The 24,628-nt window shown below is 41.0% G+C and overlaps 1 protein-coding gene across 1 annotated transcript in view; it reads right to left on the reverse strand.

Moving 5' to 3' along the window:
• POU2AF2 (POU class 2 homeobox associating factor 2) overlaps positions 1–24,628 on the reverse strand; it is a 37,004-nt gene that overhangs the window by 941 nt on the left and 11,435 nt on the right. The window contains exons 4-5 of the mRNA XM_019942014.2: positions 3,485–3,527; positions 663–961 (exon numbers count right to left, since the gene is read on the reverse strand). Of these exons, the coding sequence (XP_019797573.2) occupies positions 663–961; positions 3,485–3,527 (342 nt within the window). The remainder of the gene's footprint in view (positions 1–662; positions 962–3,484; positions 3,528–24,628) is intronic.

Here is a 24,628-nt window from a genome sequence, read left to right on the forward strand (position 1 = left end):
TTTAATAACTATACCCTGAGTTGTTGCAAGTATTAAATGAACAAGTGCACATAAAAGTTCCTGGCTGTAGTAGATACTCAATAATGTTAATTCCTACTCTCCCACAGCCTGTTTTGTCTAAAATCCCATCTCCACAGATTCATGCCTTTGTGGTTGAGGGCTTTACAGTATAAGAAATTTACTAGTATTCATCTTTATGAACTCATCTCTGGAAGGACTGCGAGAGAACAGGGTTCTAGAGGGTAGAAATATCGTGGGAGAGGGGAGGCAGGAAGAGGGAGGGCGAGAGGAGTCCTGACGCGCCTGCCCTGGCTGACAGCCTCGCTGGCTGCGAGGTAACTTCAGTGCTCTTTCCTTATGCACGGGAGGAATAATGGGGAAACATCTGGCACAATCGGTAGAGTATTAACAAAATGGATATATATCCTGTTTTATCAGTCGTCCCCGCCCAAATCCCTAGATAGAGCTTCTTGCCGCGTGGCTGGCACGGATCTTTGAGGAGGGCTCCCTGGGCGTGGATCCTGGCATCTCCCGGGGCGGCGCAGAGCAGCCTTCCGGGGGTCTCCGGGGCAAGCAGACCGGGTTGCTAAGCACATAGGCTGGCCAGGGCCGCGGGAGCCCCGACGTTAGTGACCCCCTAAACTAAGCCTCTGCATACTCACCAGCACGAAGTGTGCAGGCTCGCTGGGGAAGGGCAGCGGCAGGAGCTGTGGCAGGGGTGAAGCGCTGATTAGGGAGTCGCTGTTGGGGGTCAGGGCCGTGGGGCGGTGGTCCCCGTAGAGCTCCGGGAAGTAGGAGTCCAGGTGGGCCGGGTGGCCCTGCCCTGCCGAGGACTCGCAGGCAATGTCCTTCGCCACAGTTCGGGTGCAAGCATCGTTTGCGAACTGTTTACTGTTGTGGAAGTCCGAGTCGGTTAGGAGGGATCTCCTGATACCATAGTAACCTGACATCACCGGTGAGCCTGTTGCCAAGGGGAAAACAAACGGGCAAAAGTTGTTTCGTTGGAGGAAGTCAAGGCATCTCTGTTGCAGCCAGGTCTCTCCACGTGTGAAATGATATTTCCAACGCAGGCCTGATGCCAAGGCCAACATTTAAATAGATAAATGTCTTGAAAGGCATTAAATATAGCGGCATTATCTCTTTTAACTGGTCCAGCCCAAATAATTCATACATTTAAAGTTCGCTCTGCCTTTGGGGATAAGTTCACTTTAGATGGAGCAGTAACTGTTCAGTGTCTCTCACTTCTTGTGCACCTTCAATGTGCCAGGTGCTGTGCTAGGCGCTGTGCTTATTCTATCTCTTTGGGCTTAAGGAGATAGAATAAGAAGCCCTTGGCATTTACATTTCATCTAATGAAGTATCTTTTTCACAGCTTCTGAGCTCTGTCCCCATAGATACAGGACCGTTTGCAAGAGGCTGCTTCTGGGGCATGTTATGTGAGACTCAGCATCTCTAGATAAGGTGAGACAATAACCCCGCCCCAAATCAGAGGCAGGCAGTACTCTTCTTCTAATTTTTTTGTACACTGGCCGTGACTTGCACCTATTAGGCACCAGAAACGGCTGCTTGCTTTGCTTCTGTGAAGCAAAGTTAGAGGACCACAAAAAATGTTCTCTGGCTTTGATGAGTCTGGTGTTATTTGCTGCCCTCTTGTGGCCACGTTGAGTCTCTCACTCAGCTCACCTGGGCACTGCAAGCGAGAGAAGGGAATGCGTGGCACAGAAAGCTCCCCTTGGTGGAAACCTGGAGAGGCTGAAACTGAGAAGAATCTCATTTAAGGTAAGGCCAGTGAGATAGTCCCAGAGGAGAAGAGATGTGTTTGCTAAAGACTTTCTGATCTCGTAGCTCAGTTGTAGCAGGAAACCCTTCATCACTTAGAACGTGGTCAGGAGCATAGACTCAAGGGCTGTAAAACTGATTTTTTTTTTTCCAGCTGGTGGTGGGTGTGATCCAATTAGCTAAGACCTACTCCCTCAGGTCACAAAGAGGCTGAGCTGGGAGGATGATGCGGGTGCTTGTCTTTGTCACCTTTCCCAAACACAGTGAACCGCTTCTGAGCTTTGTCCCTGCCCACCCTGCCCACTCTTCCACAGGGAGAGAAGACAGACTCATCAAGACCCTCCTTCTTATTACACTGACTCAGTCATACATGACTCTCCAGACACAGCACTTTGGCCCCTGCCACCTGATGTGGCACTTCGTATTATGCTCGATACTCTCTCTCCTGAGTTACAGCCCTCTTTCCAATCCATCTGCAAGCTCCATGGGGGCAGAGCTTAGGTCCTACACATTTTCTGTAAACCCAGTCATATAATACTGTGTTCAACAATTACATGTGAATTTATTCATTCATTCAGAGGAAATCAAAATTCCCTGTAGAAACTTAAAGCACAATTCCACTCACTCCACTTTCATCTTAAATTCTATAGCCCCAAACTTCTAATCTGCTCATGAATTTGAAAGACGCAGTTCGAGGTTTCATCGTAAGCATAATTCTCCAGAAAAAACATCTGTGCAAGTGAAAATTAATACCAATAAATGAGGTTTCGTTTCATGCCAGGAATTTATATCCACAGTAGTGGTTAAGGCTGAGAACAGAATGAAGAATAAGTAAACAAGGCTTCCAGGATCTCATGTCTGTATTTCCAATTTCCAAGTAAAAAAATACAGAGAAAAAAACTCTTTGCTTTTTAAGCATGTATTTTTCTTCCTAAAAAGAGGAAGAATAATTCTAGATGATAACAGAGGCTGCAGAAATTTTCTTCTGTAGAATGGAGCAGATACAACCAGATTCCAGGGACAATAAATATGATTGGGAAACACAGCATAGAGACATTCAGATATGTGGGATCGTCTCCTGCTCTTACCCCTTTCCCTTTTCCAGCTCTGAAGATTACCAAAATTAGTGAGAAACCGTATGCCCTTCTGAGTTTGGGATCTGGAAGGAACATGTGTGTGTGTGTGTGTGTGTGTGTGTGTGTGTGTGTGTGTGTGTATGTGTCTACGTGTGTATACACACACATATGAGAGTGCCCCAAATTATTATTAAGAATTCTCCTATTCCATCCCAACAGGAGTACTTAATGAGACATATGTATTAAAATGAATGTAAGATGCTTAACTAAGTGCCTGGCATATAGAAAGCACCAATAAATAATTGTTATTCCACCTGCCCTCAGGTCTTTCTCTTTCTGTTCTGAAGCATGTGCATAATCTATCAGACCACAGTGCCAGAATCTTAAACATTTTAAAACTGTATCAAGGGCTTAATTGATATTGCTTTTGCCCAATAAACTTATGCTGGACGGAATGCGTTCCAAATTCAGGAATGAGGTCTGCTTTCCCTGATATTACATCTTAAAAATAAATGTTTCAAAGCTTCAAAATTTTGCAAGTGCTGTAAGGCAGCTATGAAAGAATGGAAGCCTAAATGCCTGATTTTGCTCAAAAGAGAAGGAATTGCCCCTTGAACTGCAATACTCACCTGGCATCGGGCCAAACGGAGGCTGAGTAGAGCTGTCACTGCCCTGGAAGACAGAGGGGGCACAAGTGTTTTCTTCTTTAGTTGCAAGTTTGAACTTAAAAAAAGTTTAGGAATACGTTCTACAAGCTTTATTTTCTGCTACTAAGAAACATTTTAGGAGAGGTTAGCTTAGGGGAGGGTCAAATGAGAGTTAAGAACACAATACCAGAAAACAAACAAGGGACAGAGAGAAACCAACGTTTTAGATTCTGATAAACTTGCCAAAAAGCACAGTTTAGATGAAATAATTTATCTTTTTTTTTTTTACTGTTTGTGTTAATATCCTTCATCAAATAGATATCAAAGATTTATATAAATACATACATACATGCACACACGAATATGTTTGTATTTGGTTTCAACATTGAATGGCCACTTTTTAAGCTGTCTGCCTCCATGTTGAATGGAAGTTTCACTAAGGGTAGAGACCTTGACTGTGACTTGTTCTCAGTGTCTGGAACAGAGTGTGATCCATCATAGACACAATAAAAATATATGGAATAAAAATAGGCGTCAAAGATCCTGCAGGTTAGTGAGCATAGGAGGCTGAGGGATATTGTCAGTTGAACTATGTCCCCTGAAAAGATATATTGAAGTCCTAATTACCAGAACCTGTGAATGTGAACTTATTTGGAGATAGAAGGTTTGAAGATGAAACTAGTTAAATTAAAATGAGTTCGTCCTGGAGGATTGTGGGCCCTAAATCCAATATGATTGTTGTCCTTATAAGAAGAGGAGAGAGACACGCAGAGACACACACACAGAGGGGAGAAGGCAGTCTGAAGAAAGAGGCAGAAATCTGAGAGCTACAACTTCAAGCTAAGGAACACTAAGGTTTGCCAGTAACCACCAGAAGCTAGGAAAAGGCAAAGAAATATGCTCTCCTAAAGCCCTCTGAGGGAGCCTGGCCCTCCGACAGCTTGATTTTGGACTTCTAGTCTCCAGATTTGTGAGACGGTAAATTTTTATTGTTTTAAGGCACCCCATTTGTGGTAATTTGTTACTGTAGCCCTAGGACACTAATACAGGGAGTGACTGATGATGAAACAGATAATTCAGTGTAGTGTGAGAAGTGGCATTGTAGAAGTAAGGTGGGCTGAGGTGGACACCTAAGCCAGTATTAGGGATGGGATGGGGGACATATCCTGGAGGAGGTGATGCTTAAGCTGAGTGCTGAAGGAAGAGTATCCAGGTGTGTAGAGTCTTAAGATATACAAATGCAAGCTCTGGCTCCAAGATACCCAGGAACAATGTTGCTGTTGTAAAAGGTGAGTCCTCAACATCTAGTTCTTCGGATTTGAACACTTAGTCTTGACCCTAATGATCCTACAGACTCTCAAGAGTTGCAAGAGAGTTTACAGAGAGTCTCATTCAACTACCACTCAAGGCTGACATACTCTCCATGTTATCAGCCCTGGGTGCATTTAGCCTACAGTGGTGGAGAACTTAGCACCCTCTGAGAAAGCCTGTTTCTTCTTTGGGGCCCTCCAGCTGTGATAAAGTAGGCTGAAAAGAGTCATATTCTTAATTCTAATCTTGGTCCATACAGAATAAGGTAAACCCTTCTTCCATACATAGCTCTTCAAATATCTGAAGATAACCCATCATTTCTCAACTGTCTTAATCAGTCTGAGCTGCTAGAACAAATACCATAGACGTGGTGGCTTAAACAACAAACATTTCTCCCAGTTCTGGAGGCTGGAAGTTTGAGATCAGGGTGCAAGTAAGGTTGGGTTCTCTGGGGGCCCTCATCCTGGCTTGCAGTTGGTTGTCTTCTCACTGTGTCTTCATGTGGCACAAAGAGAAATCATCTTTTCCACGTGTCTCTTCTTATAAGGGCACCAATCCCATTCATGAGGGCAAAGCCCTCATGACCTAACTACCTCCCCAAAGGCCCTATCTCCAAATACCATCGCGCTGGGGATCAGGGCTTTTTTTTTTTTTTTTTAGATTCCATATATATGTCTTAGCATACAGTATTTGTTTTTCTCTTTCTGACTTACTTCACTCTGTATGACAGCCTCTAGGTCCATCCATCTCACTGCAAATAACTCAATTTTGTTCCTTTTTCTGGCTGAGTAATATTCCATTGTATGTATGTGCCACATCTTCTTTATCCATTCATCTGTCGATGGACACTTAGGCTGCTTCCAGTGATGAGGGCTTTAACACATGAATTATGGGGGTGGGGTGCAAACATTCCATCCATAACCCCAAACTGGAATTGTATCTTCTTCAGGCAAAATGTCCTCCAACCGTTCAGAAGTAGCACAGTATTTGGGAGTGAAGACTCTGGAACCAGAGTGTGTGTTTGAATCCCAGCTCTGCCTCTTGTTAGCTGTGTGATCTTGGGCACATGAAGATTAAATGTGATTTTATGTGTCAAGCACTTAGAATAGTTCCTGGCTTAGAGTAAGGAGGATGTAAGTATTAGCTATTATCACTCAGATGCATTTTTATGTCTCTTCAAATCTATGATATATTCCTCTAAACATGTTTTCCTATTTAATAAGTTAACACTTTGTTTTTTTGTTTAATCTATTGACATATAGTTGATTTACAATGTTGTGTAAGTTTGTACTGTACAGCAAAGTGATTCATTTATGCATATATGTTTTTTTATATTGTCTTCCATTATGGTTTATCACAGGATATTAAATATAGTTCCCTGTGCTATACAGTAGGACCTTGCTGTTTATCCATTCTATATATAATAGTTTGCCTCTGCTAATCTCAAACTCCCTAATAAGTTAACAATGGCAAATGGCAGAAGGAAACTCGTGGGCATGCAGGGTCAGAGATGGGTGTAGGTCAGGGTACTGTGATTCTTATATGGGAAGGAAAGGAGTTACTGATTAACTGTAGAAGCACTTGTGTTTGGGCACATTTTCCCATGTTGCCAGGGCCCATGTTATCCAGTGTTTCCCTCTGATTTCCAGCTCTGTCCATCTGGGTCTTTCCTCCGAGGCCTGTGCCAGGGCCCATTCCCTGTGGCTTCTGCCTCAGCCTCCTTCACTGGGTAAGCAGGGTGTGGCAGGGTGGTAACTGTCCTGGGTGCTGCCTGGGGAGATATCCTGTTGCTCTCCTGCATCTTTTCCTCCCTACCTGCTCCCTTAAACTGCTCTGGCCAAGGCTGGGGCCAGGAGGAAGGCTTCTGTGAGATGCAGTGCATATGCCCAACCTGATGGACAGAAGTATCGGCACCTGTCAGCCATGCACTGGTTCATCAGCTGCTGTGGCTCTGCCCTGGCCTCTGCCTGAGGCATGACAGAACTCAGTCTGTGCCAACACAGTCCCTGCAGCATCTACCACCACCAATGCCACCATCTACCACCACCAATGCCACCAACAGTCTTCTTATACCCCTTCTTCGTCTTCTGCCCAGTTTTAATTATTACTGTGGAATTGCCAGCACTGTACCTCCCACTCCAACCCAATTTTAATACCTGAAGACTCTACAAAGCTTTCATAATTACTAGCCTAGTTGATTTTATTTATTATTTGATGAAAAGAAGCCTCTTGTGTTTGTTTCTCCTGCATACTTTGCCCTTTACCTGCTGTGGAAAGTAAACACTCTATTTCCATTCTTTATGGTTAGTCATAAAATTTTACCTGCATATTTAACAAAGATGACAAGCAGTATCTTTTTAAAATAATTTATTTATTTTATTTTATTTATTTTTGGCTGCATTGGGTCTTCCTTCCTGTGTGCAGGCTTCCTCTAGTTGCGGAGAGCAGGGGCTACTCTTCACTGCAGTGCACGAGCTTCTCATTGCGGTGGCTTCTTTTGTTGCAGAGCACGGGCTCTAGGCGTGCAGGCTTCAGTAGTTGCAGCACGTGGGCTCAGTAGTTGTGGCTTGCGGGCTCTGGAGTGCAGGCTCAGTAGTTGTGGCACACGGGCTTAGTTGCTCACGGTATGTGGGATCTTCCCAGATCAAACCCATGTCCCACTCATTGGCAGGTGGATTCTTAACCACTGCACCACCAGGGAAGTCCCTACAAACAGTATCTTAAACCTCCCACTGACAGACAAGATCCTTAGGACATTAACTCTTATTGCTCCTCTCCTAATTTACACGAGTATGTATTTTCTTGTATTTTAGCTTGTTTCTTTTTATTAAACCTCCACAAATTAGACTTCATAATTATTTTTATCATTTTATCAAGTAAATCTGTATTAGATTTACTTACATGTTCATCATTTTCTTTGCTTATCTGTCCTCCAAAATTTTTTTCTCGATTCAAGTTTCCTTCTTCTGAAATAACCCTTTAGAAAATTCCTTCCCTGTAGGTGGTGTTAGTGGTAAACTGTTTCAGTTTTTTATTTATCTGAAAATATAATTTCTTTTTCCCTGTACTTAAAAGATACTATTTTGGGGTTCATAATTGTAACTTTACAGTTATCCTTTTGTCAGCACTTTAAAGATAGCACTCCATTGTCTTGTGGCTTCCATGACTGCTGTTGAGAAGTTTGCTATTAACCTTAAACTTATTCTTTGTAACAATCTTTCTTTCTTTTCTGACTACCTTTTTAATATACTCCCTTTGTCTTTATGGTTTTTCAAGTCCATCTTATTTTACCTTGGGGTAGATTTTTAAAATGTATTCTGCTTGTATAGGGTGTGCTTCATATGGCTGGGGGTACATGTCTTTCAGAAAAGTTTCAACTATCCTCTACTTAAATATTGCCTTGCCTGTATTATCTGTATTCTCTCCTTCTGGGTCTTCGATGTATGTTAAATCTTTTACTTTTATCCCCTATATATTCTTAACTTTTTGTTACTTCCTCTATATCCATGATTCTATGTTCTATATTTTGGGATAGATGGGTATAGATTTCTTCAGCTCTACATCCAGTTCACTAATTCCTTCTTCAACTGTAGCTAATTTACTGTTTAACACAAACATTGAAATTTTTTGGTATCAATGATTAGATATTTTTTCATTTCTAGAAGTTCCATTGATTTTTAAAAAATTTTGCTTGGTCTTTTGTTGAGTGTTCATTATGTATTATGTTATTATTTATTTTGTATTTGGTAGTTCTAATATCTGAAAGTCCTGAGAATTTAACTTTATTGTTTATGCTGACTGTCATTCTTAGTGACTTGTTTCCTTATGCATTTGGTGATCTTTGATTGAAACTCATATCTGGTTGACCTTAATCTGTGAAAATCTGGGTTCCTAACTTGAGTTGTGCTTCTCCAGAAGAGTTATGCTTATATTTCTTCGGAGGTAGCTCCCTTCCAGGTTCCCTGTCCCAGGTTCAGCTCCCCAATCTTGGCAAAAATAGCTCAAGAACAGTCTTCATGTATCAGGCTAATTTGAACACCCTTCCTTAGGAGAATCTGCCCTTTTGGTGTGATCAACTTCTCTTCATTCTGTGTCCTTACTTCTGCTCAAACATTTTCCCCACCTTCCATGCTAACCTTCAACCCAACCCCCCCTGCCCCAAACCCCCTAGCTTTGGTGATTTCCCTTACTTCCAGCCAGCCCAACAAATTAGCAAAATTTGTTTTATGCAGGATTCTATTTTGTTTTGGGTACAAATCTCCCCAACTCCAGACTGTTGACTATCTGAAACAGAGTCAAATCCCTAAGTATTAAAACTAGAAGTAGATACTGTCCTGTTTTAACCACAGCAGCTTTTATTTTTAACTTTTTATTTTTCTATGACTGCCAACATTTTCCAGCAGAGATTTAGATTATAAATAAAATTCATAAGCACGCACTTGTAGTAATTTCATAAGCACACCATTAGGCACATGACCAAATGTGTTATATCTACTAACATTTAATTATCACAACCACCCCAGAAGATAAGTAATGCTATTTTCATCTTGATGAGTAAATTGAAACAGAGAAAATAACTCGGGTTCCCCTGTAGGTAGGGTTGTTGTTAGTGGTGGTGGGTGGGATCAAACAAGGAACTTTCTGATTCCAGAGCCTATTTCTTAACTACCACAGCATACTGCCTTCCAAGAGCTTTCATAACTTGAAAATAAAAGTCAGAAAACTTCATAGTTTAAAATATTAGTATAAAGGAGACTTAGGGACATTCAGAGAGATCATATAATTACATAAAAGCTCACAAAGAACTAGTGAGATTTGTATTTCCCTGTGTGTAAATACTATCCTGGGGGGGCTTCCATGGTGGCGCAGTGGTTAAGAATGCCTGCCAATGCGGGGGATACGGGTTCGGTCCCTGGTCCGGGAAGATCCCACATGCTGCGGAGCAACTAAGTCCATGTGCCACAACTACTGAGCCTGTGCTCTAGAGCCCGCGAGGCACAACTACTGAAGACCACGCGCCTAGAGCCTGTGCTCCGCAACAAGAGAAGCCACTGCAATGAGAAGCCCGTGCACCGCAATGAAGAGTAGCCCCGCTCACCGCAACTAGAGAAAGCTCACGCACGGGAGCAAAGACCCAACACAGCCAAAAATAAATAAATTAAAAAAAAAAAACTACCCTGCATATATATATGCGTGTGTGTTTGTGTGTGTGTGTGTGTATATATATATATATATATATATATATATATATATATATATACACACACACACACACTCTTTAGTCCTTCAGTGGATATGGATATTCTATTTTTGGGGAGGGAAGTCAGCTTTATTAAGGTATAATTTACCTGTAATAAAATTCAGAAATTTTAAGCAAAAAATTTGATAAATTTTGACCACTTTAACAAACTCTTATGACCCACCACCATGATATAAAACATTTCCATTTAATTATTTATAGTTGTAATTAGTGCTGTGCTCTCTATGGTGGCCTGGGAAATATTTAGATGGATAAGTAATATAAAAAGCAATGATAACACATAACTTCACAGAACATAGACGAGCTCTAAAGGGCTTATGTTGGGACTGGGAAGGATTTCACTGGATAGATTTTAGAGCTGGCGTCCCAGATTTATAGGTTGAGAAAGAACAGCTTAAAACATGAGCCTTCGGCATGCACACTAGTTATCATTGCTCATGTGAAGGGAAAACACATTCCTTTTCACCTTGTTCACGATATCGTATTTGGGACTTCCCTGGTGGTGCAGTGGTTGGGAGTCCGCCTGCCAACGCAGGGGACAAGGGTTCGAGCCCTGGTCTGGGAGGATTTCACATTCCACAGAGCGACTGAGCTCATGTGCCACAACTACTGACGCCCGCGCGCCTGGAGCCCGTGCTCCACAACAAAGAGAAGCCACCGCAACGAGAGGCCTGCGCACCGCAGCAAAGAGTAGCCCCGGCTCGCCACAAATAGAGGAAGCCCATGCACAGCAACGAAGACCCAACTCAGCCAAAAATAAATAAATAAATTTATTAAAAAGAAACAAAGATATTATATTCACGCAGTTGCATCTCACCATACTATTTCTCCAGAAGTAGTATTGAAATTAATATCGAAAAGCCCATAAATTTTGACCAAGCGAGATGGTATATAATTTTTATTTTGCATACTGCAAACAACAGGATCCTGCAATGCCAAGTAGCCAAATTTAGAGGTTTACATTTGAATGAAATTTGCCAGTCTGCAACTTCCTGTAGCTAACACAGCAGCCTCACAGCTGCCCCCAAATCCCCTCCATGAAAATGAGTTAATTTGAACCAACAGGTCACCATGGTAGTAAAGTGATAAGATTAGGAGTTCAGTACATTTATTGTCATTTTTATGACCCTATAATATTTTTAGATGCCAACCTAGTTGAAGGACTATTTTGAAATGTACTAAGGAAAAGAGCTCCAAGTAGCATAAGCTTTTTCACACTGCTGTATATTTTAAAAATTCTGATTACATAGTTTGAAAGTGTCTCTTTAAAATTAAATATATTGCTATTAATGTTTAAATAAAAATCATAGCCACTTGTGAATAGCTGTGATCCTTCTTCAAGGAATTCACAGTATATTTAGTTTTTCATTGTCATCATATCTATGGCTGGGAGAGAGGTGGAACTGATGAAATATTGAACATTTTAAAACCATCTTTTAATATCTGTTTTGAGACCCACCATAAGTCATAGGATTTTCCTCCAACTTTGAAATGAATGTAAAGGTAATGCCAGATATAATGCTGTTAGCTTTTAAATGGACACCTGTGTTAGGATGGAATACCTTCTTCCTCCAGAAGAAAATGGGCATAGAGAATTAGATGCCTTAGTTAATGTGACAAGTATGTAGTAGAACTGGGGCATTCTGATTGGTGTGAAATTTTATACAGTGACTAAACTATACCATACCTGTTCTAATAAATCTTACTAGTTTTGCAAAGTTTGAAAGAGGTTTTGATTTATGGACCTGTTATCTGAGTTACTGATACATAGTAATTTAATCATAAATAAGAAAAAACACTTCATAATGAATAGGAACTACAGTTTTAAGCATCCAGATGCTTTATATGATGTTATCTTATTATAAAGTAGATATTATCATCTCAAGTTTACAAAAGAGGAAACCAAGCATCAGAGCAGTTAAGTAATGTATCCCAAATTATCTATTTAATAAATTACAGAACCAGGATTTAAACCCAAACTCTCTGACTCTCAAATTTATTCTCCTTTAACCAGTAGGTTCTGTGCACTAGCCCTTCCACCAAACCAAAGATATTTACCGGGCATCTCTGATAATCTAGGCACAATGCTGAATGTTTCAGGTGTTAGAAAAAATGCAACAAGGGCTTAGATTAGTATCTACTTAGGGACATAAGCCATTTGTGGTGGATTAAATATGGCCAGAATTACTTTGCAGCTCTTCCCATTGACAAGTTAGTCTATCTCTATACCCCTTGAATCTGGGATGGTTTTGTGACTAATAGAATGTGGCAGAAGTGATGTTGTGTGAGTTTCAGAGTCTAAACTTCAAGAGGATTTGCTGCTTTCACCTTTGCTTGCTTGAAATTCTGACTTACAATTTCCTCTTAAAAAGTCATTCTAGGACTTCCCTTGTGGCACAGTGGTTAAGAATCCGCCTGCCAATGCAGGGGACTCAGGTTCGATCCCTGGTCAGGGAAGATCCCACATGCTGTGGAGCAACTAAGCCCATGTGCCACAACTACTGAGCCTGCGCTCTAGAGCTCGCAAGACACAACTACTGAAGCCCAAGTGCTCTAGGGTCCATGTGCCTCAACTACTGAGCCCGTGTGCTGCAACTACTGAAACCCGTGTGCCTAGAGCCCATGCTCCACAACAAGAGAAGCCACTGCAATAAGCCCGCACACTGCAAGGAAGAGTAATCCCCGCTCGCTGCAACCAGAGAAAGCCTGAGCGCAGCAACGAAGACCCAAAACAGCCAAAAAATAAATTTAAAAACAATCAAAAAAACCCCCAATGTATTAAGAAAAAAAAAAAAGTCAGTCTAGCTTCCTGGAGGATGAGTGAGTGTGTGGAAGCAAATCCAGGCACTCTGCTGACAGTTAGCACCAGCTGCCAGACATGGAAGGAGACATCCTGGACTTTCTGACAAGGCTGGACCTCCAGTTGAATGCAACTGCATGAGTGCACAGAAGTACACAGCCAACCCACAGTATTGTGAGAAATAATAAATCATTATTATAAATGACTAAGGTTCAGTGGGCTCTTATGCAGCAATAAGTAACTGATAGAGACATACCCAGGAAAAAGTAACTCATGGTACAGAACAGTATGTACCTAGTGTCCAGGTGCATGGTCCATGCTCTACATACTCTGGAAGTGAGAAAAGGGGCAAATCAATGTGCTAAGGATTTGAATTTGGCACTGAAAGATGAGAGGATGCAGAGGAGAAAGGAAGCTCCCAGATGCAAGGAATTTTGTGAACCAAGCACAGATATGGAAAAACATGGCTCTTCTTCAAGGAATAACAAGCAAGTTGGTTTGCCCAGAGCAGAAGTTTCACTTAATTGATTAAATAAAAATATGTTGTGGGGACTTCCCTATCGGTCCAGTGGTTAAGACTTCGCCTTCCAATGCAGGGGGTGCAGGTTCAATCCCTGGTTGGGGAGCTGAGATCCCACATGTCTCGAGGCCAAAAACCAAAACGTAAAACAGAAGCAGTATTGTAACAAATTCAATTCAAATTAAAAATGGTCCACATCAAAAAATCTTAAAAAAATATAGTGTGTGCCTACTATGTATCAGGATTGTGGTAATTCCCAGAAATACAAAGAGGAATAAGGCATGGATTCTAAGGGAGCTCACAGTTTCAAAAAGAAGAGAGTTGCACAAATATATATGTAATTGGTGCAGTAATAAAAACAAGGGTTGGGAGGACTAGCATTTTATGAATACCTATTTCATGCCAGACTCTGTATCAGGCACTTTACATATGTGTTTCATCACTTTTAGTAACAACTAACATTTGTGTGCTTTATATGCTCTGCAGTATGCTAAAGATTCACACGCATTATCTCATTGAAGCCTTGTCATTAACCAACGAAATAGACTGTAGTAAGTTATTACCTCTAGATTACAGATTGGCAACTAATAGTATAAGGACTTGTCAAGGTCACAAAGCTAGTGAGTGGCATAGGCTGGATTCTACTAGATCTACTCTAACCATGATTTAGTGCAGGTAGGGGGAGGAGGTTGGGATTAGGATGAGGGTAGGGGTGGAGGCGAGTTGCTATCTTGAGGGATGACTGAACGTATCATACTGTAGGTGATATATGAATCCCTTTTTGAAGGATGAAAAGAAATCAGTAAGCAGATAGGATAAGGGGCATTGTTGTTGGGGAGGAAAGCAAAGGCTCAAATGTGTGGACAGCATGTCAGAGACAAGGAAATGTGTGCAGGAAGTGTGCAGACAGGGAAACTGGAGGAGGGGGCAGGAGTCAGGTTATAAAAAGCTTTTTTGAGCCAGGCTGAGGAGCTTGGACTTTGTCCAGTAGCAGGCAGTGGTCCTTTAGGTGGTTCTTAGCAGTGTAGATGTGCTGAAAGTGGCATTCTAGGAAATTTAATCTGGGGCTGAAAATGATAGGTCAGATATTGTTGGTGGGGTGAGTATATGGGCTATTGTAACTGAACAGATCCAGTGATACAGGTCTGAGGAGCTCTCAGTAGGGCGGGGTTTCAGGAGGCCAGCAGGGGACATTTATATCCACCTCTATTTGGCTTTGTGTTAGAGCCTGGCGAGAGCTGATACTCTCCCTGTGGGTGCTAAGGGCTGCTGGCCACCTGTCCCAGTTGTACCAATTCCCAGGGCTCTTTCTCTCTTTTCTTCTTTATCCCCATCCTCCCCACTGATATCCGTGTGTAAAGAGGGGCCTGGCATGTCTCCCTCATACTGCCCTGTTTACAGAGGGAAAAACTCTACATCCTTAAGTGATTTAATAGGGCATTGTGTAGGTCCAATCCTAAAGCCTATAAGAATTTGTGAGGAAGGAATATTGAAACATATATCCTTAAAAACATTTACCTTGCATCTATAAAGCCTAGATTATAGAGGATTTATCTCACAAAGAAAGAGTTGCATTTGTGCACCTTGTTTGCAATGTCACCACTTCAGGTGACAGCAGGGACTGTGTAATTGACATAGATGGAGACATGAAAGGATGAAGTGCTTTACTTAGTGCCTTCAAATGTATAGAAGTGAAATGAAGACTAAAAAAGGTCTGTTTAAATTCTCTCTTGGGGGACAGGAATTCACCATGAGAACATTATTTTATGCATTTTTGTAATAGTACCTGTAAATATCTAAGATTTTATGTTCATTAACTTGGTGCGACAACTTAATTTCTTTCTAATAAAATATCATAGAGAAATTCTGGAAGACAGCACATAAAACTCAGTATGGTGACCCTGGGAAGTAGAACGAGGGGATTGGTAGGCAGGGAAGGTCAGTAGACTTCTATTTTTTATTTTATATTATTTTATTATATTTGAAATTTTATCATGTGTTACTTTTGTAATTGAAACAACCAGTTAATAAAAATTTAAAAATAGAATTTAAGTCATATCTTTATTGTAAATCTCAAATAAAAAAAAAAAACAACTGTGGTTCCAAGTGTCTTGCATTTCTGGTATATGAACTATTTTATGCCCTTTGGAAAGTAACACTGTTTACAGAATTCCAGATTTCTGACAGTTTCTTGAAATTTTACTGTTAAAACTCTCCTGCTTGGCACAAAATTATGTCCAGGCTGCCTTTTGTGGGAAAGTGATTTCTGTTGCTTGAGTTACAAAATGAAACACTTTTTTTTAATTTAACCCCTGGGTCTTGGTGTGCCTTTGGAATGCTATTTGTATTTATGTAGCTAAGTTAGAACAACAGGAGCTACTCGGATGCACATTAATAAATGGTCCTGTAAACTTTGGCCAGAGCAGAATCTGCAGAACTTCAACTCTGCCAGATGGACACGCCATGGCTGTTTCACTGCAAAATCTGATTATTTTTGCAAGCTGTGTGAAAGGATTCACCACCAGGAAATGTTTTAGATTTCATGATATTAAAAAAACCCTACAGAATCAATAAGACAGCTGAAAAAATAAGGTGCTTGCAGAAGGTTTGCCTTTATTATTATTATTATTTTTAAATTTCTGCAATTGCGAAGGAGCAGGTGGTTGGGTGGGGAACATGGACAGCCCTGGAAATGCAGTTCAGTTCTCCAAACAGGCGGGACCGTGGGCTAATTAAAGTCAGACAATGGGCCATTTTGAAAGCTTTAGATAAAACATTCATTCAAATGAATGCCAGGGATATAATATGTACTTATGTATTAAAACATTGGCATTTGGAGTTTACAAGGCATTGCCAGCTCAGAAAATGCCTTTTTTCTTTTTAAATTCTTTCTGGGCTCAGGAAGGGGGTTAGTTGGCAACATTAGCAAGCAATATGCAAGGCACTGCGTTATGAGAGTGAGTGAAAGGTTTGGGGGGACACTCCCAGGGTAGACACTGATTCCATTTATCAATAACTGTGCAAACATTACAGATGAGTGGATCCTTCTGCTGGCAATTCAGAAAAAAGTAGCAAGGGCAAGCAAGATGTACTCATTAAGTAAAAATTATAGTCTTCCTAAGAATTTGATAAACACAAAGAGCATGCGTACTTCTAAAATATAAAAAAATATATATATATAAGAAAACTAAAACATTAGCAAAGCAGAAAGATACACTTTGGGCCATCTGATGACCATTTGCTGTGCCCAGGTAAACACAGAATTCTTACTAAAGCCAGAACACATTGTAGGAAGGGCTCTTTTATGAAAGTGGAAGAGATGAAAAATAACTTTTATGGTAAACTTTTAGAAATAATAGAAGAGCATGAGGATTTCTTGTAATAGCAGTAGTACAGATAATTTGCACTCCTGTGCCTTCAGAGCTTGTGGATGCCTCTGACGATGGAGTCAACAGAACATACATGTGCTCTGTTTTTACACTTGGCAAGTACAGTGAGGGCTGCAAAGGCTGTGATTTCTTCTTTGAACTTATATATGGCCAACTGCCTAAATTTAAAGCATGGATAAGCAGTGTGTGGGCTTATTTACCTTCTGCCTCTTTCTTTCTTTGAGGCTTTTCATTGTTATTTAGCACCACCATTAGAATATCAAAGAGAAGTAGCACAGTATAAAATTGTCCAAGTTTTAGGAGGCTTTGGGGGTTATATCTTGATTAAAATTAGATTCTGATGTTAGTAAAGTCTTCCATCTGTCTTTAGCATGGAATTCTATAAACTGCCCAGGAAATGAGACTATTGGTGGTTCCTTCTCTCTCCATCTTTTTCCGTTTGTTCGTAAGAGGGTAAGAGCAGAAGGAAATTGCCCTCCCCTTTCCTTAGTGGTTATTATATTTATTCAGAGTATGCATATGATTCTTTAGTGTGTGCAACTGTGAGAGAGTGCTGGACACCACGTAGGCTGCGAGAGCACCTAAGAGGTGTATCAGCAGAGTCAATTGAGCTGGTAAGCTCTGCATTTCCCTGGTCTCGGGGATCTTTTCCAGCCTTCAGAAGGGAGCTGAGATGGTCTCCTCCTCCTCGAGTGGGAGAAGTGACATATTACATCCTGCCCCAGGAACAAGCCATGTGATACCAGCCTCTCAGGTCAACTCGGCAACTTTCAGAAAAGAAATCACACCTCAGCAACAGGCAGAGCAGGGCTATAAGATTCAGGCAAGAAGAAGAGGTCAGAGTATAATGGGTTGGCCGAGGCAGACCCTAGAGAGCTCAAGCAGAGCAGCAGAGAGGTTTCTGCGAGGTCGGTGTGGTGTGCTTGGACTCTGGCTCCGGAAATGGTTTTCTCTTTTACAGGGAGGGCTAGATGCCATCCAAAGCGCAGGAGAACAGGGGTTCCCGAGTGGTGGGGAATGGCAGAGAGAAACTACACTCTGGAAGCAGGTTCTGGGACAGAGCTAGAGATAGGTTCTAGAAGGAAATTGAGAACTTCTGTGTCCAGTTTCTTCTAAGATGTCCGGGTATCAGAGGAGAGGAAGGTCCTGGCTCTGGTTTGGGCTGGGTGTGGCATCATCTGAGCAGTCTACGGAACGGCTGCAGAGACGGACAGGGATGAGGACATATGGTTGAGAGGGAATGAAAGCATGATGGGGCCAACAGAATGTATGGAGTGTGAAGGGTGAGCTCAGCACTGAGCAGAGAACCGGAAGCAAAGTGGTTATTCCTAAGATAGCCCTTCCTTGGGCCAGAAATGTAAACTTAAGAAGGCAATACTACTTTAAGTAAAATAAAGACCTGGGTCCAAATCTAAGCTCCACTGATTCCTACATGATTCTTAATTTTGTCATCTGAAAAATAGGTATGAGTGTCACCCTCTTAGGGCTATTGTGTTCCTTGTTGATAAGTGAAATTTACTTTCAAATGGATAAATGAAAATATTTGTAAAGTTTCTGTTTCAGAGCCTAGCAGTAAATGATAGCTATTATCATTAAGAATTCTTATTTACCCCAGAGAAAATTGAGGTGATGGAAGGGAACTCAGGCTCAGAAGTCACCGCAACTGTCCTACCCATGCCAATCTTTGACCAGATATCAGTGTAGAATATTTGCACTCCACATAATTGTTCTTGTGCTTTATGTGGTTTTTCTGTTGCCTATTTCCCTTGCAAACTCAATTTGCAAACTCTTGTCAAACTAGAAGAAATATGATTTATCTTTTTCAGAATAAATAAGGGATACAGCTTAGCTTTGGTTAGACCCCTCAGGTCGGGGGTAGGGTCGAACATGTTTTGGGGTCGGGAAAATCTAGCAAAGCAGAAAGATAAGCAGCTGTACCCAGTGGGTATAAGGGAGACACATCAAAAACACAGTGAGTACTGGTCCCCTCCCACCCATATCATTCATAGAATTATATGATCCTTTGTAATTGAGGAAATGTAGGCTTAAAAAAGTAACTCATTAGGTCAGTAAATTGAGAGCAAATCCTGATCAAAATGTTAAGACTTTTATTTCCTTCTTCCTGCCGTTTGAAGTTGGTGTTTTCATAAAACAGTCATCCACGATGGGTAAGTATAATACGTGGTTTGTTATCCAAGACTGGTTACATATTTGGAGATTCAGAACTGCAGGATGGGAGCAGTTGAATCTATCTTAATGAAATGTACCAAGTTGGAGCTTCATCTCTAGCCATCTCAACCCGCAGAATGGAGGAGGGTGGTATTGCTGAGTCAGAATAAAAACAAAGTTGCTAACTATCGCTTCCACTATTTTGTTGTTTCATTGGCTCATAGTGAATCAATTTTTCGAACCTACAAAAGTTACCCAGTGGCCTTTCTCTGGGTCGATTTATTTATACTCTATTAGAATTTGTAGTAATGGATTCAAAGTATCTAATTCCCAAGGCTGCTGTTCGGAGCTCACCACCAACTGTGGGTGTCTGCCTTTGCACAGCACACTTGCACGATAAGTAACATTTATCAAATGCTACCACACTCCAGGTACTAGCAAAGCCATACAAGCTGCCATTTGCTGAGCACTTACAATGTGCCATGTACCAGCCGTATCGGGGGCTTTTTATACCTTATCTAATTTAATTTTCATGACACATCTGTGGTGGGTATCACTCTCTCCATTTACATAGGATGAAACAGAAGTCCAGAGAACTTCGATCACCTTGATGCAATAGAGTCAGATCCTCACTCTGTCAGACTCCAAAACACAAGCTCTTAACCGTTCTACCCCACTGCTGTTTCTCCTGGGCTGGAGGCTCCAAAAGGAAAAAAATGGGAATAGCAAGAAATTAGCCAGTTGGGGGAGAGATTTAATAAAACAAGCAATTATCGTGCAGCGTAAGAAGTATTTTAGCAGATAAATATGCCGGAGGCTCTGGGCATGGAGGGGAGTGTCTGGGAGACCTCAGCAGGCAAGACTAAAACTAACTTTTGAGAGGTCATGTCCCAGGCCAGGCCTCCTGACTTCCTCTTCACTTCTCTACCCTATGCACCAAGTGGGTCTACGCACTGCACATCACAGACAGAGTCTCTCCTCTCCCTCTGGACCATCACCCAGGCCTCGTGTTCTGTTTGGACTCTACCCCTCCTCACTGCTCATCTGAGTTACCATCTTCCTTCCAAACTTAGCTCAAGGCTCACCCTCCTCCAAGAAGTCTTCTTCCATCTACCCTGTCCACGCCCTGCTCTCCCCCTTTTCAACCTCCATCTTGTTCACTGAGGGTCACTATTATGCATTTGGCACTTGGAAACCAAAGCCATTTTTAAATTTTTAATCACTTATTTCATGTATAATTCTTTTTTTTTTTTTTTTTTACATCTTTACTGGAGTATAATTGCTTTACAATGGTGTGTTAGTTTCTGCTTTATAACAAAGTGAATCAGTTATACGTATACATATGTTCCCATATCTCTTCCCTCTTGCGTCTCCCTCCCTCCCACCCTCCCTATCCCACCCCTCTAGGTGGTCACAAATCACTGAGCTGATCTCCCTGTGCTATGCAGCTGCTTCCCACTAGCTATCTATTTTACATTTGGTAGTGTACATATGTCCATGCCACTCTCTCTCTTTGTCACAGCGTACCCTTCCCTCCCCATATCCTCAAGTCCATTCTCTAGTAGGTCTGTGTCTTTATTCCTGTCTTACCCCTAGGTTCTTCATGACATTTTTTTTTCTTAAATTCCATATATATGTGCTAGCATACAGTATTTATCTTTCTCTTTCTGACTTACTTCACTCTGTATGACAGACTCTAGGTCTATCCACCTCACTACAAATAGCTCAGTTTCGTTTCTTTTTATGGCTGACTAATATTCCATTATATATATGTGCCACATCTTCTTTATCCATTCATCCGATGACGGACACTTAGGTTGTTTCCATCTCCGGGCTATTGGAAATAGAGCTGCAGTGAACATTTTGGTACATGACTATTTTTGAATTATGGTTTTCTCAGGGTATATGCCCAGTAGTGGGATTGCTGGGTCATATGGTAGTTCTATTTGTAGTTTTTTAAGGAACCTCCATACTGTGCTCCATAGTGGCTGTACCAATTCACATTCCCACCAGCAGTGCAAGAGTGTTCCCTTTTCTCCACATCCTCTCCAGCATTTACTGTTTGTAGATTTTTTGATGATGGCCATACTGACTTGTGTGAAGTGATACCTCATTGTAGTTTTGATTTGCATTTCTCTAATGATTAGTGATGCTGAGCATCCTTTCATGTGTTTGTTGGCAATCTATATCTTCTTTGGAGAAATGTCTGTTTAGGTCTTCTGCCCATCTGGATTCGGTTGTTTGTTTTTTTGATATTGAACTGCATGAGCTGCTTGTAACTTTTGGAAATTAATCCTTTGTCAGTTGCTTCATTTGCAAATATTTTCTCCCATTCTGAGGGTTGTCTTTTGGTCTTGTTTAGGGTTTCCTTTGCTGTGCAAAAGCTTTGAAGTTTCATTAGATCCCATTTGTTTATTTTTGTTTTTATTTCCATTTCTCTAGGAGGTGGGTCAAAAAGGATCTTGCTGTGATTTATGTCATAGAGTGTTCTGCCTATGTTTTCCTCTAAGAGTTTGATAGTTTCTGGCCTTACATTTAGGTCTTTAATCCTCATGTATAATTCTTTCTCCCACAGCTGGACTGTACATTTCTTCAGCTCAGTGAATTTCTTACATCACTTGAATTCTAATGTTCCTTCACTGCAGTATTTAATAGCACTAGTATTGATTGAACACATACCATGTGCAAAGCTCTTGACATATTAAACCTAACCTTGCAAGGCACGTATTATTATCTTCCTCTGACACCAAGATTAAAGTACCTTTACAGTTATCATACAGTTGACAAATGGCAGAGCTGGGTAGTACATTCAGGTCATCTTGATCCAGAGCCCATACTCTTCATCATGCTATGCTGCCTGTGCCTTAGATGAGAAAATTCTGTGAACCTAAGTGCTGAAGATTCCCAGATGACAGAGTGATCTGAAACTTCAGCTCAAGGATGCTGCAGCCTGAATATGAGCTAGTTCTCAGAGATTCAGATCTACTTTAAACCATAAGCAGTGAGATGTGAACATTTGAAATATGAATAATAAAGAAGATAAGGGGATGGGATAAACTTTTTAAAGTTTGAGTATTAAAATTGAATACTGAAATGAGAGGAATCAAACTCTACTTTTATTGACAAGGACACTGAGGCCCAGAGAGGAGAAAGGAATTGCCAGAGACCACTGACAACCAGAAGGAGGGGGTTCAAACAGACTGAGGAGGCAGCAATTTCCCTTTTGGTGCAGAAGAGGAGTCTCAGATGTGTTTTCCAAAGTTTCAGGGAAATCAAAGAAACTTTGAGATGCTGTAATATACAGTTTCCAATTGTCTACTTTCATTTTTTAATACTTCACGAGAACTCCAAATGCAAATCACAGATATGGACATCATGTTTACACTCGGTGATAACTGAAATGCGCATGTCATTGGTGCCACAAAACAGCAGCTGGATATGGAACAAAACAAATCTCTAACTAGCAGTCCTGATGGAAAGACAGACAGTTGTTACAGATGGAGCTGGACAATGTGCATCTGTTCTACAGTTAGAGTTCACTGACCTCCCAAGGAAGATCAAACACTTTCATATAATTTATGCCATAAATGCACTATATGGCTTCCATTCACCTTCAGTTCTTCCAGTTTTTTTCTATCAGTATGTACTATTGTCATGCTTCTTTCTGTGCTTACAATGTTTTACTTCCAAAAATAATTAGGAAAGATTAACCAAGACACCTAGCTGACAGTATGGCTTTAAGGTTAGTATAAAAAGAATCATGCCAAGTGGAAATAGTTAGATTTTGGTCTGTGTATGTATATTATGTATAATTCAAGGTTGATATGATGCAAATATATTTCCCACTTGGGATATTGCTCCTCAACATTTCCCTCAGATCCCTCCCTCGGATCTTCTAAGAACAACCAGAAATCGTCACTTGTTTTTCCTCATATTTATGTAGGATATTAACTTAAAATCACTTTCATATCTATTTCCTTATTGTTCCTCACTCTAGCATTTTGATGAATGAGCAGAGCAGAATAGCTATGAGGGTGTCCATAAACCAGTAAAATGGATTAAATATCAGACCCTGATTGCTAAGCCTATTCTTAATTCCCCCTATATTGCACTGAACTCCCCCATTCCACTACTCAATTTTAACTCCAAATTTGGGTTACTGAGCTCCATTTCCTACTTAGAAAGTTTAGAATTTTTTCCCTCATGCAGCTGTTTTATAGTCAATGATTTTAAATGAATCTTTATGATACCTTGGGAAAAATTTGATTAGAAAGTTCAATAGCCTGCAAATTGTTCATTGAATTTCAAAACAAAATGAAAAATTGTGGCCATTAGGCTTATTGCCTCTTCTTCTTTTTAATTTTAGTATACATAACTGAGAGCTCACCGAATTTTGTGATATTATTTAAAATTTTCAATGATCGGTTTTTATGGAATGTCATAGAAATAGTGTAATTGAAAACAATGCAACATAAACTTACATCAAAAGTCTAAATACATATCTTTTGGTACCAGATGTTGGTCAGTGGCTCATATTTTTAATGATCTGGTCAATAGTATAGTAAAGAATAACCCAGAAAAATTTGAAAAAGAAAGAGGAAACGATTATTTAAAAAGATATCCATGATAATAGCTGTGGAACCACAGGATTATGGCTAAAATGCACACAGTGGTTTTAAGTCCAGTATTTGGTGAAAGTTTCTTTTTTTCTTTTTCTTTTTTTTTTTTTGCGGTATGTGGGCCTCTCACTGTTGTGGCCTCTCCCGTTGCGGAGCACAGGCTCTGGACGCGCAGGCTCAACGGCCATGGCTCACGGGCCTAGCCGCTCTATGGCATGTGGGATCTTCCTGGACCGGGATACGAACCCGTGTCCCCTACATCGGCAGGCGGACTCTCAACCACTGTGCCACCAGGGAAGCCCTGAAAGTTTCTTTTGATGCAAAGGATTTTTTTCCCCTTTGATTCCTACTGCAAAAATGTGAAAAACACTTCATGGTATAGAAAACAGATGTTCATGAGAGAAGTTGAGTCAACATAACCCATGTAAACTTATTCAAGTGCTGTCATAAAGAACAGAGCAGCAATTTGGGCATCAGATAGACACTTCCTAGAGAGTACTTATCTGGGGGATGTAGTTTTCATAATATCTGTGTACTAGTTTCCTAGGGCTGCTGGAAAAAACTACCACCACCTGGGTGGCTTAGAAAGACCAAAATTTATTCTTTCTCTCTCTAGGGACCTCGAGGGGAGAGTCCACTCTGCCTCTTCCAGCTTTGGTGGCTGCCTACCTGCCTGCCTTCCTTGATATGTGATATCTGCCTCCCTGGTCACATGACCTCTTCCTCTTTTGCGTGTCTCTCAAAACTCCCTCTTATAAATGTGGCACATATATACAATGGTATATTACTCAGCCATAAAAAAGAATTTAAATTGAGTTATTTGTAGTGAGGTGGATGGACCTAGAGTGTCATACAGAGTTAAGTGAGTCAGAAAGAGAAAAACAAATACTGTATGCTAACACACACATACACTACCAAATGTATAATAGATTGCTAGTGGGAAGCAGCTGATAGCACAGGGAGATCAGCTTGATGCTTTGTGTCCACCTAGAGGGGTGGGATAGGGAGGGTGGGAGGGAGATGCAAGAGGGAGGGGATATGGGGATATATGTATACAT

This window comes from Tursiops truncatus, chromosome 8 (genome assembly GCF_011762595.2).
Source record: "Tursiops truncatus isolate mTurTru1 chromosome 8, mTurTru1.mat.Y, whole genome shotgun sequence".
Taxonomy (NCBI): Eukaryota; Metazoa; Chordata; class Mammalia; order Artiodactyla; family Delphinidae; genus Tursiops; species Tursiops truncatus.